The following is an 18,024-nucleotide window of genomic DNA, read 5'->3' as shown; positions in this document are numbered from 1 at the left end:
AACTAGTTAAGCTACATTTAATAAAATTTAATGACCTTCAACATGAAAAAAAAAATAAATGAATTCCATACACTAAAAAAAAAGTTATTTGAGTTTCTTAATGTAGCAAAATTCATCAGCCACCCTGTATTTACAGTTAGTGAAACAAATATATAGAGGCCAACACTCAGTGCAACGCTGCACACTAATTTTTGAGTGATTTATTTGCTTTCTAAAAAAACAGAATTAATAAATAAATGAAAATAGTAATTAAGTTGTGCGAACTACCCATAACTAAACAAATTATGAATAAAAAATTAATAAACAAATTATAAACAAAAATATCTCAAAAAACAGCGGGGGCCATTATGTACTTTGAATATTTTGGATAGACCATTTAGTGTTAAATCTTGAAAAATAATTGAAGTCATTTTTTATGCGGGGAGAAAAATACGAAATATGCGTATTTAGTGAAAGTAATTAGATTTTTATGTTAGTAATACTTTTCTTCTTTATTATTTGCTTATTCTTTTTTTTTAATTTCTTTTTTTATTTCTTTGATTTTTATATTTTTTTATTTTTTTCGTATGTTTATTTTTTTTTATTTTTTATTTTTTTATCTTTATTGGTTTTTTTTATTTTTTATTTTTTTTGTTTTGGTCTTTTTATCGTTTTTTTTTTTGTATATTTTATTTGTTTATTTTTGTATATTTTTTTTTATTACTTTAAACCATTCAATTACATTTTTAATACAGAATCGTGTAAAAGAGATAGCCGCCACAAGCTAAGTAAAATTGCAATAAATCACTAGCTGTTCTAAATACATGAAATATGCATGTCAATAAGACTAAATATTTATTTGAAAAAAGGGATAAAAAAACAAAAAAAAAGAAAATCACTACAATACCAAATAGTGCTTTTAAGTGGACAGATACCGGTAAATTAAAAAAAAAAATTTTTCATAAAATGTTAAAAACAATTTTTAGAACGTAAATTTAAGTATTTCTGATTCTATTCTTTGCGTTCGAGCGCTGGGAGAGGCATAGTTACGTTGCCGTTTTTTTAATTTATAGAATATATTATAGAATAATTTATAGAAATTTAATTCATATAGAAATTATGACATTAATAAACAAAAAAATGTTTGGTTTTTTGTATTCAGGTCACTGACGCTGATGCTACAATGCCCGCCGATTGAGAAGCCCCGCTGCGACCTTCGTGGACGAATTGAGTGTACATCCGCCATTTTAAATGATTAAAATTTAAAAAAAATGTATATTATTTTAAAGTATAAATAAACTGTATGCCAATTTTGAAAAAAATATATTGAATTCTTCATTTTAAATAATTTTAAGGAAAATCAGGGAAAATATGGCCTTTTACAGGTATCTGTCCCCTTAAGAAAATTATTTATTTGTAATAATTATAAATACCCAATACACTAGCAATTTTACAAGAACGCTGGCTACTAAGGCCACGGGGCTTTAGGTTTAAGTTTAAAAAAAATTTGGATTGTTACAAATGTCGTCTAAAAAAATTTAATTTGGTCAATTATAAAATTTTTAAATTTACTATCAAATATGTTTTACAAGTTAATATAAAAGTAATAAAAATTATAAAAATAAAAATAAAAAAAAAACAATAACAAAAAAATTATTTAGTTTTAAAAATTTTGCACCTAAAACCCCTAAAAAAAAACTAAAATCTCTTGCGCCGCAAGCTGTGAAGTAATAAATATTGCTCAAAAATGAAGAAAAATAAAATTAAATTTTAACTCAGAATTAAAACACATTGTATACAATTTAAAGATAAATATTTGTATATTATGCCAAACCGCTGCCACAGTCGCTCATGCATTGCTCGCAGATATCCGATGAATTATGGGCCTTTTAGCGACCACTGTGTGGCTCATATGCTTTAATTAATCGCTACAGCTGATAAAACGCACTAATAACAACAGCAAAACTAACAATAGCAACAACAACAGCGCCTAAATGCGACTAAAAATAAATGCCCGCATTATGCAACATACACACACACACATATACAAGTAATATATGTAGAATAAAATAAATGCATGCGCCAATAGGTATGTAAGTATGTAATTCAAACGCTTTGAACGCCAAACTTTTTATTTTCTTCTAAATATGCACTAAGACTGTTTTTGGCTACTAAGGCTGCAGCCGCTGATGCCGAAGAAGAAGAGGATGATGACGTTGATGTTGATGTTGATGATGAAGATGAGTTCAAAAAACGCATTTTAGCCTGCATACATTGCCACAAACACGCACAAGTTCATGCGCTCACACACAATCACACATCGATGCGTACGAGTACATTGTTGTTGTTGTTGCTGCTGCTGTGCGCCAGACGTCGAAAACTAAGCGTTTTAAATGATACAGAAAGATCAGGTCTAAAAATGGATGCGTACAAGAAAGGCAAAAGTGGCGTGGCAATGGCAGCAAGTATGTGTACAACACTAAAAACAACAACAACAACTATGAGGGCAAGTCAATCATGAGAAGTAGCAACAAACAGAATAGAAACAAAAACCTATCGAAAGGTGAGGAGCATTTTGTATGCATGGATCGGAACAATTGTAATAATGCAACAACAACAATCAAAAATAGCAACAATTTTTCACATACTACTCCACTTTTCTCTTAATACTAAATTAGTTGCTAATAATAATCCGACGAGCCTACAAATACATTGCACTAGACAAGGCTAGTTTAGTGGCGTGGCAGCCCTTGGGCACACAGATACACTCTTACCAGACTCCTAAACTACCGACCTCTGAATGCCGTCATCGGAGTTCAACCATCAGCTACTGCAGACGAAGAACTTCAGCTACACCGAGAGACCCGCGTATCTTAGGCCCGATTGCGTTCTGGATACTAAAGCAGATTAAACTTTTACCTATCCAGAATTGACTCTGGCATATCCAACATATGTTCAGCATGTGAAGGCGCACCGCACGACCCTAACTGCCTTTTCATATGTCCCATCAGACCTACTCACCTAACACCCCTCTCTCTCTCTGGCCCCAACCTGTTAAAACAGCAAGCATCCTGTTAGATGCGCAGGACGAAGACCACCAGTAACTACAATACACTGACGGGGTTTAGTAAGCGGCTACAACAACAACAACGAGAATACTAATACAAGCATTTCCTTGGTTTTCAAAAATTCCTTTGCACTGACTGAAATGTGTTAGGAAATTAAAGGGAGTTAAAAAAAATATTTTTTTATTCATGAAATTTGATGGCCACTATGCCCTGTAATGCGACAGCAAATCGATTAGCAAATTTTAAGCACTTTTAACATACAAGGTGGCGCAAAATTAATCACCCTTTTGAAAGATCTATAATTTTTGCAAATCGCATCGTACGTCAATCATATTTGACAATTGTGAACTGCACAGCTGCGGTATACAAACAGACAAGCAAGGAAGCAGGGAAGCAGGCAAGCAATGGAGCGGGTAAATGTCAAAATAAAGATTCGCTTCACTCAAAATCATTTTTTTCGTGTAATTACAAAGTTATTCAGAAACAAAATTGGATGATTAATTTTGCGCCACCTTGTAGTAAGTACTCTAAAAAAAATAAGTGTACTTCATGTAGTAAATTTCGTGTATCTGGGTTGATACTAGTTCAACATTTTAAAGAAAAAATTATTTGTGTTTTTGTCAGGTATTTACTTATACATATCTACATGCCTACATACACATAGCAGATGTACATAAATACATACGTGGTTACATATTTATCATATTCATATAAATATTAACATGCACGCATACATACGTACATACACAGGCATGCACCATAAATGCCACCTCGTAAATTTTCGTTATAAACGTTTGCCTTTTCAAGTTTCTAGTAGCAAATATCACAACAACAACAACAACGTACGCCCAAATCAATAGTGATTTATCAAATGCAATGCGGCACCCACCCGCCGCCTCTGCTGTTGTTGCTTTTGAAGTATAGGGTTTTCCAAACAGAGGTGTTATTTTGATATTCAAAGAAAAAATGGTATTTTTTAATATAAATTATCGGATGTTTATTTCATTACAAAGAGGAAGGTATGCCGTTAATAGTTATTTATTTTCCAATCAGGCAAATGACCTCCACGACCACGCTTACAGCACAATATCCTTTTCATGAAATTTTCCATAACCGAATTGCAAAGAGGCTGCCCTATGTCCTCGATAGCCTCACGAATTCCATCTTTGAGGTCTTGAATCGACTCTGGCCTGTAGGCGTAGAACTTCTCTTTCTTGTGGCCTCAAAGAAAACAGTCACTGGATGTTATATCAGAAGATCTCGGTGGCCAATTGCGATCACCTCTTCGAGAGATAACACGGCCCGGAAACTTTTCCCGTAAAAGCTCAATGGTTTCGTTGCTTGTGTGGCACATAGCGTCGTCTTGTTGAAAAAAACGTGGTCCAGTTCAATACCATCCAATACCGGCCATAGAAAATCGATAGCGCAATCCATTGACCAATAACACTTGTTATTGGAAAACCCTTTATAACGACTAACTGCTAGTCTACTGCAATCAGTCACTAGCCGTCGCAGCAGCTTTTTATTAACATATTTAAACTATTTCACTAAGAATGAGTTAATTTGTCATTTCTTAAATTTTTTTTTTCTGTTTGCAGCTTTGACACTAAAAACATTGTTTTTGTAATTTGCTTGAATTTTATATGAAATATGTAAATAAAAGCTGCACGCGCGTCCATAATGCGTAGGTTGGTGTTTGTATATTTTGTTGCTTTGTTTTTGATTTTGTGTTTGTGCCGATTTTATGTTCTGCCATTTTGCATTTATTTTATGTCTCTTTATTTTTTTGTAGTTTTATGTTTTTTATTTTGTTTCTTCGATTTTGTCGCATTGTTTTTAGATTTTTTGTTTTTGCTCTTTTGCAACTGCCTATTTTATGTTTCTATTTTTTTTTTATGGGAAAAGTCTGTAGTAGTCCTACCATGAACACCCGCTTGACTGGTAAACTGGCTGTTTTATTTACTGGAATTTCGAAAATAAGCAAAAGCATTAAAAGAAGAAGTTTGCTCTGCACATCTTTATTCGTAAATTTACGGTATTTTAAACGGGAACTCAGGAACGACTCTGCCTGCGAAATGTTTTTGCTTGTCTGATAAAATTATTTCTTATAACCCTAAACAGCACGAATTCAAATTCTAGCAACAGCGCTTAGCTTTTTTCTCCATATCAGTTTTTAGTTGCAGTATTTTTTATCAATAAATCAATCAGGTAGAAATAAAATTTCTCTAATTACGCCTACAGCGACATAAAATTAGGTATCATAAAGGAAGATGGCACATGTGCAATGGGGAAGAAAGAGCAGGCGTCTTGCTGGCTACGCAGTTCCCGGAAGCTAAGACTCACATCTTTAGCAGGCTTATAGAGCCATCTACATACGATTGAAAGCCAATAAACTCTTAATTAATTTGCAATTCGTAAAATAGCACAAGAGCTCTCTTGATCCTATTGACGAAGAGATGGTCTACTGAGGTGAATCTAAATATAAACCAGTCCAAAACAGCCATATTTCACTTCACCCAGAGAAGATCATTACCAGAAATGAGAGGAATCACTATGGGAGGGGTAACTATTAAAATGGTAAGCGAAGTTGAGTACCTTGGCCTTATACGGGATGCTAAATTCAGCTGAAAAAGGCACACGAATCCTACCCTGACCAAAGCAACTCAAGCCTTCATTGTGGCCAGACGGTTAGCAATAAAATTGCGGGATTGTAGCTTTAAAAATCTTAGGAGGGAGTTTTGGCTCTCGAGCTTACACCGCTTCATATAGCCATGCAGCAGTCAGCCAAGCGTACCCTATTCAACAAGGCTAGGGGAAGTTTTTGGCAAAAGAAAAGTGTTCTCATCCAAGTATCATACAAGGAATGGTTGAGCGTTGAGTTTTGGCAAGGATCGTTGCGCCCACAGCTTTTCAGAGATGATATCACTAAAGTTATAATATTTAAGGCTAAAATCCGCAGGACAGCCGTAGGCCAGGACGCCCAGCACATAACTTCAGAAGGCAGACTGAGGTCAAAATTGCAGCCCAAAACAAAAGCGAGAGAGAGAGATAAAATTCCTAGCTTTAGATAGAGAATATTTGAATATTTTTATAACGGTCCTATGTTCCTTGTAGGAATAATGGGAAGAAAAAAAAATATTTGAGAGGATATTCAGGATTGAACTGGACATGAAAGCTACCTCGAGTTACTTTTTTTCCTTGAAAGTTTTTCCTTGAAAGGAAAAACCAAGAGTGTACCCTGCGCTGCTTAAAGATGTCTCAAAACACCCTTCGGGTACAGGCGCTGGAGTTTATGGCCGCAAGACAAAGCGGTTTGTACCGATGCGTAGTTTTCCAAGCAACTTCCAAGCGTAGGCGCATGGCATCTGTCTATGTGAAGATATTAATTCAGACTCTAGTGAACTCAGACTCTGCGGGAAAGAAATTTTTGCAATCTCAGTGCATTATCATTCTGAGCGACAGTCAGGCTGCGTTCAAGACTTCGTCATCGCTTGAGGTTAAGCACTCGCTAGTCTTTCAAAGCAGTGAAGAATTACATTTACTAAGAGTGCACAATCGCATCCGGCTCAAATGAGTCGCAGGACACAAGAGGAGCACCTGAGAACGTTGTAGCCGATGCTTTGAGAGAGAGAGAGATGCAGCCTCGTCAGTCACAGAATCTGCAACCTTGCTTTCCTTGGGAAGAGCTTAGAAGCAAAAAGCTAAGACTACGAGATACAAGCTGGCACCGAGCCGTGGAGCCACACCAGGCTAATTGGTTATTGGTATGGTATAGCCAAGAGATTTTTATGCGGCTCATAAGCTTCCCTAAGAACAAACTGAGAATGCTCACTGATATTTTGTTCGCGCAGTTGTATGCAAAGGCTCGGAATATAGTCCCCCGACTCTTGCACTAATCTCTGGAAATATCAAGACATATTTCTCACAAATACGATGCCAATAGCGAGTGGAAAAAGTAAGGCATAATAAGACATCTCGGCTTAGTATGGCCCGAAGAAAGCCACACCCGCTTAGTCAAACCTCGTCCATCTTACTTTCACTCAGGGAACTACGTTTGGATTAGGTATTCTGATAAGTAGAGGGCGCAATCCTTCGTCGAAGTCAAGGCGTTCGGAGTCGGCTTGAAACTGTAGGTCCCTCCACACCCAAAAGGGTTGTAATTGTAAATCTATCTACTTGACATGTCATTAAAAAGGCCTTGCCTACGAACTATTAACTAGTGGCAACGTCTGTCACTTTTGAAAGAAAATTTAGTTCAAATAGATCTTTGGTTGACACTAATTTAAAAAAAAAAACAGGAAATTTAAACCTAAACCTAAGATAATTTAACACCCATTAGTCCTTGTGTCAATTTGGCCACAACTTCGTTTTGTTTTGTGTGAAAAGCGTAAAGCACGATGAACATTTTTTTATTTTATATTAATTTTTCAGTGCATTTTGATTTGTTTCATATAAATATAGTAAAGTAAAGAAAATATATAAAGTAAGAGAAGCCTTTACTTTTTTGTTTTTTAATGCTTAAATTTTATATTTTTGATGTTGACTCCAATTTAAGTTTTTCACTAGAGTCTGATGCATGTTGAAAATATAAAAAATTTCAATTGAATGCAATCGGTTTATTAAGTGGTGAAAGGGATTCAAGCTGCGCAAAAATATTGCTTCACTATGCTCTGGGAGAAAACATGCGTTCTGGGTCATTTTGAAATTCAGCTACTCTTTTTCACGTTTCTCTGTTGCTACCGAGTGAAATTTCTCATTTTAAGCCTAATCTAAGAAAAATGTACAATATGTAACTCTGTGTCACTTGCTGATCTGAGTATCTGTAATTCAAAAACATCTGTAGTGTTTTTTTATTTATTTTATTATTTATTTATTTTATTTTATTATTTATTTATTTTATTTCATTTTTGTTTTTTTGTTTTTTGTTTTTTTTTTTTTTTTTTGTTCCGAAAGTAGAGCAGGATTCATACTCGCATTTCTTTGTTATGATTTAGCGATTGAGCCTCACAAGCAAACTCTTTTAATATTTAGCAATTCATTTCATTTCAATATACACCCACTCAAGTACTTACATACTTACATACTTACATGTACGTGTGTAAGTACATGCATAATTTCAAGCATATGCGACACATAAAATATGCATTTCAATTTGTTGTAAATCTTAATTAAAAACCCCTTAAAAGTCGCCAGTGCTATTAAAACAAAAGTGAGGCTAAAAATGGCAAAAGCGGACATTACCAACCACAAAGCAAAGCAAAAAAAAAAAAAGATTAAATCTTAAATGAAAAATATTGTAATATGGGCAAATGCTTATGAATACAAACATTCATATACACAAATAAATACATACAAACACATGTAACATATTTGGATTTATGTGATAGGTAGCAAAGCAAATATATACCTAATATTTTGGTATGTAAATTTTGCTTTCAAAATCAATTAAAAAATTATATATATGTGAAATCACTTTGGGTGCGCGTTCACTTAAACAGCCAGACAAACAAATTCATATGTACTCATATTAAAAACAATAACAAAAAATCTGAGGCAAAGTTGACGACGAAGATGCTGCACAAGAAATATCCATATGCTGTATGTATGTGTGTGTGCATGAATATATGAATGTGCCAAGTTGCCTCAGCCTTTGACCAACGTTTTTCGTTTCTGATTCACGTGCAGTGGACCGGTAGCGCGGCATGGCACTCCATTGGTTGTTGTTTGTTAGGCAGTTGGCAGAATGGCTGCTCGGCTGCTCGACTGCCGGCTTTTGTTTCTTTTTATGCTCGCGACATTTTTCTGTTGCCTCTTTTGCTTCTGCTTCTGCTTCTATTAAATTATATTCAATTTTTGGTTATTTGATTAATCATAAAATTTGGTTTAGCGCTTAATAATAATCCATAAAAAGCAACAAAATTGAATTAATAAATGATTAAAAATACATTTCATAAATGCAAGTGTGTGTTAGTGGCTGCGTCTGTGTGTATGAAACCTTTTTAAAAGCACGCTTGAATGGCCACAGACGCGTGCGTGTGTGTGTGAAATATGTATATGCATTTTTATATACACACACATACATACATGTGCACCTATATTTATTATATGATTATGGCTTTCAAACTACTTTTTATCAACTTTAATCAAAGCCTAAAAGCATTTGGCATAACTTGAAAATGCTGTTTAATATTTTATATTTTATAATTAATATTTATAATATGCTTTGACGCAAATCGAAAAAAGATCATCATGCCAAAAGTGGTCGATGTTGGTATTTACCAATATTTAGAGTGTGTGATGAATAAAAATTTGTAATAAAAAAGGTTAAATGATAAGGCATAAATCGCGTTGATTTTTTACAATTTTTTCTGCTGGGGGTTTGGATGTTTTCTTTGATATAAAAGAAAAAAATATCTGGTAACCGTTATGTGGTTGTGCACATCCAACACCTTCAGGCAAAAAAATGTTCGAAAATCAAAGCAATTTGTGGCCTTGTGTTTCTCTCTGGAATCATAAGAAAAAATAATAATGCGATTTTTGAGCCACTTGAAACTTGCACCTCAATATATTAAAATTCAATGGGTTGCTATTGGATTATTAAATAATAATATAGCTACTTCCAATTGATACTTGAGATTTTCTGCATACTTTAAAATTTTCTAGAAATTCTGATTAAAAAGTTTGAAATTTTGATGAAAATTTGCTGAATTTTCAAGCAGTTGAATGTAGCCGAATGGGTTGGTGCGTGATTACCATTCGGAATTCACAGAGAGGTCGTTAGTTCGAATCTCGGTGAAAGCAAAATTAATAAAAAACATTTTTCTAATAGCGGTCGCCCCTCGGCAGGCAATGGCAAACGTCCGAGTGTATTTCTGCCATGAAAAAGCTCCTCATAAAAATATCTGCCGTTCGGAGTCGGCTTGAAACTGTAGGTTCCTCCATTTGTGGAACAACATCAACAAATAGGAGGAGGAGCTCGGCCAAACACCTAACAGAAGTGTACGCGCCAATTACTTATTTTTTGTTTTTTGTACAAATTTTCAAACTTTGTGTTTTATGGTTTTCGTGTAGTATGAGCTGTATTTTTGTAAAAAAATAATTGATATTAAAACATTTAACCTCTCAAGAGAGAACATCTCGAAGGTCGTGGCTTGTGACACCGGCCATTGGTTGTTAAGTAGACATTCTTCTAGGTAGCCTTCGCTAGGAGTAGAGCAAAATTTTTAGGAAAATACCAGTTTGACTTTCTTACGGAACTATCCGGTGTTGAGATAAAACCTACCCTACGCTTCATAAGAAAGTCTAAGTGGTTCCTTCAAAAATTAACAGTAAGGTTCCCGTGTTACACAGTGGTACCACAACGGACCTACATGGTCTAAGTAAGTTAGCTGATCTAAGCCGACTGCCATAAAAACCTAACCTAACCTAAAAAATTAATAAATAAGTAGTAAAAACTTGTCAATATGCGGTGCTCTTTGTTTTTTTTGACGCTGACTATATATAAAGCGTCTTTCAAATGTGACATCAGGATATCAATAGTGAATAATTTCTTGGCGATAAACTTTTTTATCAAGTAGACAGATCTACAATTTACTAACTCAGATATGTCTTTGAAAATGATGCTGGTTTTCACGCAAAATCATCTTTAGATCCCCCGTTGGGCCCCGAACACTGGATTTTTCGACTTTGGACGTGAATTTAACATACTTCTAATATAGTTAACAAGTTGAGCTTACAGGTAGCTTTATAAAATTTAATTTTCTATCGATTTATAGATGTAACCTTTTAAAAAGGATCCACGAACAGATCGTAAAATAGGCCAGACTTGGGTGTCCAATCGAAGATTTTAAAAAAGGTGTCTAACGGAGGGTTAGTGATAAAGCTCAATTCACACTGGATGGGTTTATCACTAATTGCCAAAATTGCCGCATCTGGGTAGAAGAAAACCCTCGAGTGATTTCAGAAAAATCATAACATCCACTATAATGTACTGGGTTTGTAATGTAAATGGTTTTTGGGCTGGTGGATTAATTGGCCCGTTTTTCTGGGAGTATGAAAATGAAAGAGCTGCTACTGTCAATGAGCATCGCTATAGGCAACTGATTGAATATTTTTTGTGGCTTGAGCTTGAACGAATAGACATAAGCGATCTTTATTTTCAAGATGATGTAGCTACAAGTCAAACAACATGAGAAAGCCTTGCATTATTTTGATCTACATAAGTCTCCTAGGCGATTAATTTCACGTAATAGTGTCATAAGCTGGCCCTCTAGATTATCTGAATTAACTTTACTAGACTATTTTTTGTGGGGTTTTTGAATTGTAAAGTCCATAAGAATAGGCCGAAAACGATTCTAGAGCTGAAACACAACATTTAGATCGAGATTGCTGAACTCAATGCGATAATGTGTGGGAGAGTCTTTGGAAATTTTAATGCTTGTGTGACAGCCTGTAGATGCAGTCATAGTGGACATTTATATGATGAAATTTTTCACATATAATTGTTCAGAGCCGTATTTTGAATAAAAATAGTGAGACGTGAGTGATCTGAAATTTTTACATGCTCTATTTTAGGGCACCTTTCTGGTCTAGAATTTCGAAAAAATCTATTTTTTTTCATGTTATAATAGTTTATACTTTAAAAAATATACTTGCGAGTTTTTAAATTGAAATTCGTTGTAGTTTAGACGTTACAGTCCTTTAAAATGAAACCGGTTGTGAGTACGACGCCCAGGTATAAGCTATAATTTGTTTTTTTTTTTTAGGAACGAGAACGTGAAAAAAATCCTTTTTTTTGTTTTTCAAATAAACAGATAAAATATCTAGAACTTTTTTTTTGTAAATCTGCCACCCACCACCATAGCGACATATCTCCTAATGAATAATCGACCGATTTTTTTTTTTCAGACGAACCTGAGCAGCCCAATCAGTTACGCCAGTGGCATGTGTTACGTCAGGCGAAGCAATTTTTTTTATTATTGTCATTGAAAAAAAATTTTTTTGTTTTTTTGTTTGTAAATAAAGAATTGATGTTATAAATAAACATGATTTTCAGTTGATACCGATTATTTTTCTTCAATTTTCAACGCCTTCTATTTTCACGTCTCTAGACCAGAAAGTGCCTTAAAACACTATTTAGGCGCGTCTTTTGAAAGATCCTTTTTTTAAAGCCCCATTTTGACTGTGCGTGTTTAAAAATTCAAAATATGACTTGAAGTCAATTTTATGACCACAAGTTGAAATAATAGGGGAAATAGACTTTCAAATTAATTTGCGAGCAAACTTGTACATTTTAAGTGTATAGAGGCACATTTTTTTTACAAAATCATTATTTACAAATTGGTAATCATCGTAGTTAGGTGGCGCTCAGATACCTCAACAGTTCACGCCTAGTTTCTGCTCTTACTCTTAATATTAATATGGGCACTATCAAATATAGGTATATTCACATCACAGAAAAAATATAGTAAATTCCACCTTTGTCATATGAGTCTGGGCAGAGTTTTTCGTACTTAGATAGCAAATGAAATATTTTTGAAATAATGCAAGCCCTCCTTTTTTGGTTTCTTTATTTCTTTAGCTGTACATTTATGAGCATAAAAAATATTACCTTAATAAAATGTATGCACATATGTGTGTACTCGTTAGCTGCAAGCGTAATTTGGGAAAGGTCTGCTAAATGAAGAGTCAAATCGTTATACAACCAGCTACTAAATTGAATTCATAGGAAGCAGAAGCAGAAAAGCCGACGGCAGGAAGAAGTGATACTTGAAGTGTCTTTATTGGTTCAGAAGCCTTTTGCGGAAGTTGGATTTGACAAAAAGGTGTCTTTAAGCAAACAAAATTTTGTAACTCAAAAATAAAAATTTTATATTTTTGCTGAATTTTTCGTCTTTCTACATTTCAGTAATAGTTATATGCAGATGATTGTATCAAAAAAATTATTATTTATTTAGACTATTAAAAGAATAAGTAAATAAATAAATATACTCATAAATAATTACATTAGAGGAGTAAGGCAACTAGCTTCTAGGGCTATTAGTCTGAATAATAATTTTAATAACAATTTAGTATCTGTAGTGTACCCAATGCCCAACACTTCGACCTAAAAGTTCCTTTGTGTCCTACTACATGCTTTAGAAGTAGTCTCATTATTTACTAGCCCTATTGACTGACACTACGATCATTAAATGTATTACATCAAGTTCTATTTAATCCATGTGTTTCCTGCCTCAGGCTGTGAATTGGTTGAGAGCCAAATTCGTTCAGCAAATTTTGCGCCCTGAGGACAAATTTCAGAATATCTGCAACAGGAGCATTCCTGATTTCATTCGAATCATGCAGACCCATTTGATCTCGTTGAAAGATGTGCAGTCTTGTCTTTGCTAAGACAATGCAGTTGCACAAGATCTGCTCTGTGGTTTCATCATCCTTCAGACAGAGCCGGCACTCTGTGTCATTCTCAATGTGAGTTTTTGAGAGATGGTAATTTAATTTTAAGTGATAGTGACCTGTCGTCAGACTGTAGTGACTATAGTAATAGTGACCTGTTAGAAGGCCCTCTACTTTCCGCATGTTGTGCAATTCGCTATTGTTGGTAAAAGATCTTATAAGGTCTTATAAGCTTAACACAGTTCTTGTGTGACTTCCCAATGGTTAAGTCTTTGAGTTTTCTCCCAACTATTTAGAATGTTCAGAATTTTTTTTGTAATATAAATTACACACACATGTAAATTCATTCTCGTTTACACCCAAAGTAAGAAAATAAAAAAAATTATTTTTGAAAATTTAATTTAATAATTACTTTGGCCCCTTCAGTAAGTTTGTTACCCTTAAGTAAAGAAATAAAATAAATAAATAAATAGCCTCATTTCAATATGAATTTATCTTGCCGCTTTAAGAAATAAGTTAAATTAAGCATATACACAAGGTGGCGCAAAATTAGTCATCCAATTTTATTTTTGGTCAAAAAAAATCAATCAGAAGAATTTACTAAAAATTTACTAAAAAATTATTCCTAGTGATGGAAATCTTTAATTTGACCTTTACGTGTTCCATGCCTGGTCAATTTGTATACTGCAGCTGTGTAGTTGTCAAATATAATATGATTGACTTACGAAGTCCTTTACAAAAATTAGAAATCTGCCGGCAGGCTGATTAATTTTGCGCCATCTTGTATATCAGCGTTCGAAAGTTAAACATTTTTCTTGATTATTTAGCCTTAAAAATAAACCAAATATTATTTTATCTACGGTGGTAAGCCAAATGCAGAGGAGTTCGAGACTTCGAGTGCCATGAAACTTATTGGAAAAACGTTGGAAAAAAGATCAGAGAAATAAATCGATGAAAAGGATAGGTAATTTAACTCGCGCTTTGATTTAATAAGAAAATGCGCAAGGAAAGTTGAAATGAATTTTTCAAAGCAAAAAAGAAATTTAATAAGAATGCAAACGATTTGAATTTCTTTTACAAAAACTAAACAGGAAACACATTTTACCAAAAAATATAAAAATAACACAAACAAATTTAATTTTCCTTTACCCAAAAAAAAGTTGGAACACATTTTACCAAAAACAAATATAAAATTAAAAAAAAATTTATAAAAATAATGCAAAAAATTTTAATTTTACTTTAAAAAAAACCTATTTTACCAAAAAAATATAAAAATAACACAAAAAACTTGAATTTTTGTTTATAAAAAAGGTGGTGCACATTTTACCAAAAAATATATATAATTAAAAAAAATATATAAAAATAATGCAAAAAGTTTAATTTTGCTTTAAAAAAAACCTATTTTACCAAAACATATAAAAAAAGCAAAAAATTTAAATCTTCCTTTGCCAAAAAAAAGTTGCACCACATTTTACCAAAAAATATAAAAAAATGAAAAAAATTTAAATTTTCCTTTACCAAAAAAAAGTTGGAACGCATTTTACCAAAAACAAGATATAAAATTAAAAAAAAAATTATAAAAATAATGCAAAAAATTTTAATTTTACTTTAAAAAAAACCTCTTTTACCAAAAAATATAAAAAAATGCAGAAAATTTAAATCTTCCTTTACCAAAAAAAAGTTGGAACGCATTTTACCAAAAAAAAATATATATATAAAATTAAAAAAAATATATAAAAATAATGCAAAAAAATTTAATATTGCCAAAAAAGAATAAACTCTAATCCTTTTCTGATTATTTCATTCCATTTTGAAATGGGATGGCATATTCATATGTCTGTATGGATATAATTTCCTCCAAAATATTAAACAGAAAATTAATTGTAATTATGGACCTTACATATTAAAAGAAAATGGAAGCTGATTGCAGCAGAGTCTACAAACTATCTCATATCCTCAACTTTTTTTCAAATTTTGTTTTTGGAAATGGAAGCTGATTGCGGCAGAACCTACAAAATATCTCATATCCTCGATTTCTTTTTAACTTTTTTTTTTGTTTTATGAAACTTTTAAATATCGGGCTATGAAGTCTTCAAATAAACTTTTCTTTTCAGCAGTCGTTTCAAGAACTTCGTGCTTCTTAAACAAAATCCGTACCCAATATACAAAAGCACAGGATTGTCGAAATTAATATAAATGTCCAAACTCTCTCAAATAATCTGATCTATCGTACAGTTATTTGAGATACTTGCAACAGGCGAAAAAAGTGCCTCGAAATCTAACAAAGCTTTTAAAATTTATTTATGTTTCTTTGTGTAAGACACTAAATGCACAGGTAAGTAAATATGGATTTAGAAAGGTATTAAATCTTTCCTACAAATTGATCAGAAAAAAATTTTTAAGTTGCTTTTTTAAGAAAAAGTTCTTTTAAACCTTAAAAAAATTTTTAATTTTTTTTTTAAGAAAAAATTCTTTTAACCCTTTAACTGTATGTACTCGTCAGAGCGAAACGAACATTTTTCGCATAATGTCAAGTATACTCGTCGTGAAGATGAAAAAAAAATCGCATTCGGATTATTTTTCAACAAGTAAACTGTAATTTTACCCCCTGAAAAAGGGCAAATTAGGTATTTTAAAAAATGTACATTTTAGAAGATTCATTAGTATGGCAACCTTATTTATTTGAATATACAATAGCTTGTATTAAGCTGAAATAACAAATTCTAGACATTTTTTCAAATAAAAAACCATTTCGTTTGCATTTCTCAGTTGATTATGCGATGAATAAAAATATATATTTCTAAAAATCAAACACGCAACATTTGATTTTTAGTCATAATTGCCTACTTTTTTACAGGCAGAAAAATTTTAATCTGTTTATGTCTAGTATACTCGCCTCCGCTGGAAAATAATTAAGCAAGCAGAACAAGTTTTTCGAAACAAAATTATACATTTAAAGGGTTAAGAGTATACAAATTCAGCAAGAAATTAAGAAAAACAAAATCATTTTTGAAATTTCATTTATTAATTAATTTCGCCCCTTCTGCAAGGTTGTTACCATTGACTTAAAAAAAGAAATAAAATAAATTGAGAATTAGCCTGCTTTTAGTGAGAATTTGTGCACAGCTAAATATCTTAGCATACAGCCAATCATCCCATTTCGTTTTCGAATAAATTTTTTATTTATTACAATATAATAAAAAAAAAATATTTTGGTAAGAACTCTGACTTTTTTGAGTTGCAGAAATTCAAAAAAATTTTCTCTTAGGTATTTTGATTTCACTTGAAAAACTGAAAATTTTGCTGATTGAGAATAAAAATTTTTTTGGCGAATTTGAATGGTATGGAGTTTGTAAAGTTTATGCAGCATTATAAAAGCGTATTCACACTACTTTAAAAATTTGGTAGAAAAATTTAGTGGTGTAGTGAAAATTGCAACTTTCAACAAATTGCCAACTAAGGTTCTTTAAAAAGAGTTCTAGCTGAAACTCTGTCATATGGGGAATAACAGTTCAACTATCACAAAAATTCAACAAGGAAGCGTTTAACTGCATTTTTAATGAATTTTTAATTAAATTTTATTCACATTTTTATAAACAAATATCTGCTGCATTGCGGTTTACTATGCACAAATTTATATTATTCGCAAAAAAAAATTTTTGAGTCGCATTATTTCATGAATTGCTATAGAATCAACGAAAGTCATTAAATAATTTTTTTCCCAGCTTGTTCAAGTATTTTTTACAACTTACTTCCCTAAAGCAGACTTCTAAAGCTCACAATTGTAACTAACTATTTTTTTTTCCTTGTTCACTCCTCTCGGGAGCATAGGGCCTCGACAAGACTCAGTCTTGCGTTGGTTTCGTTAATCTATTTGGTTTCTGGCAGGGTAGGTGATTAGCCTGCCGCTACCAGTGTAACTAAATATATTTGCAATTTAAAAAATTTCTCTTAAATCAGTCGTTCACTATGTTTGCCGTTTAATAATATTTGCGTATTTTGCCTACATCCTGTGCGTACAAACTGACATATGTACATATAGTAGATTTGTTTTTATTTTAAATTGCCACTGACCTTTCTCGGCGCTTCTCGCACGATCTTTCAACTGTTTGACGATTCCATATTTAACGGTGCCAAATTGTATCATTTTATTGATCGTTTCTTGATGATTATCTTTAAAATCACTACGCATTTCACACAAAACAGTTGATATATGATTTTTCATTTAAATAATATTTTTAATATTTATAAGCTAATTTCAAATATTGAAAAATTGGCTTACACTTTTTACGTTACTTAGCTTTGGTTGTTAAGCTTTTTTATGTTTTTTGTTGCTCTTAAAAAGGGCAATCAAAATTTACCACACACAAATCAATTTGCAATGATTTCAGTTGCCGTTATAAGTCATAAGTTTACTGAAATTTCCATTTGTGAATGCGATTGTGACTTGAAGGCGGCGCTTTTGTTGTGGTGCAATTTGAGCGCGTCATTAGCGTAGAATTTTTGAAATAAATGAAATTGAGAAAAAGACGTGGGTGGCGTTTTTCCAATTGGTTTGGGCGCTCAATTCTTGTTGTTGGCGTGC

At 32.7% G+C, this 18,024-nt stretch overlaps 1 protein-coding gene across 1 annotated transcript in view; it reads right to left on the bottom strand.

The window, feature by feature from the left end:
• LOC129248905 (homeotic protein spalt-major-like) overlaps nucleotides 1–17,631 on the bottom strand; it is a 43,538-nt gene extending 25,907 nt beyond the window's left edge. Inside the window, exon 1 of the mRNA XM_054888515.1 lies at nucleotides 17,514–17,631. Within this exon, the coding sequence (XP_054744490.1) occupies nucleotides 17,514–17,631 (118 nt within the window). The remainder of the gene's footprint in view (nucleotides 1–17,513) is intronic.
• Between the last annotated feature and the right edge of the window lie 393 nt (nucleotides 17,632–18,024).

Source organism: Anastrepha obliqua, chromosome 5 (genome assembly GCF_027943255.1).
Source record: "Anastrepha obliqua isolate idAnaObli1 chromosome 5, idAnaObli1_1.0, whole genome shotgun sequence".
NCBI classification, from domain to species: Eukaryota; Metazoa; Arthropoda; class Insecta; order Diptera; family Tephritidae; genus Anastrepha; species Anastrepha obliqua.
Note: the sequence above shows the minus strand (reverse complement) of the source record. Positions and strands in the feature narration are given on the sequence as shown.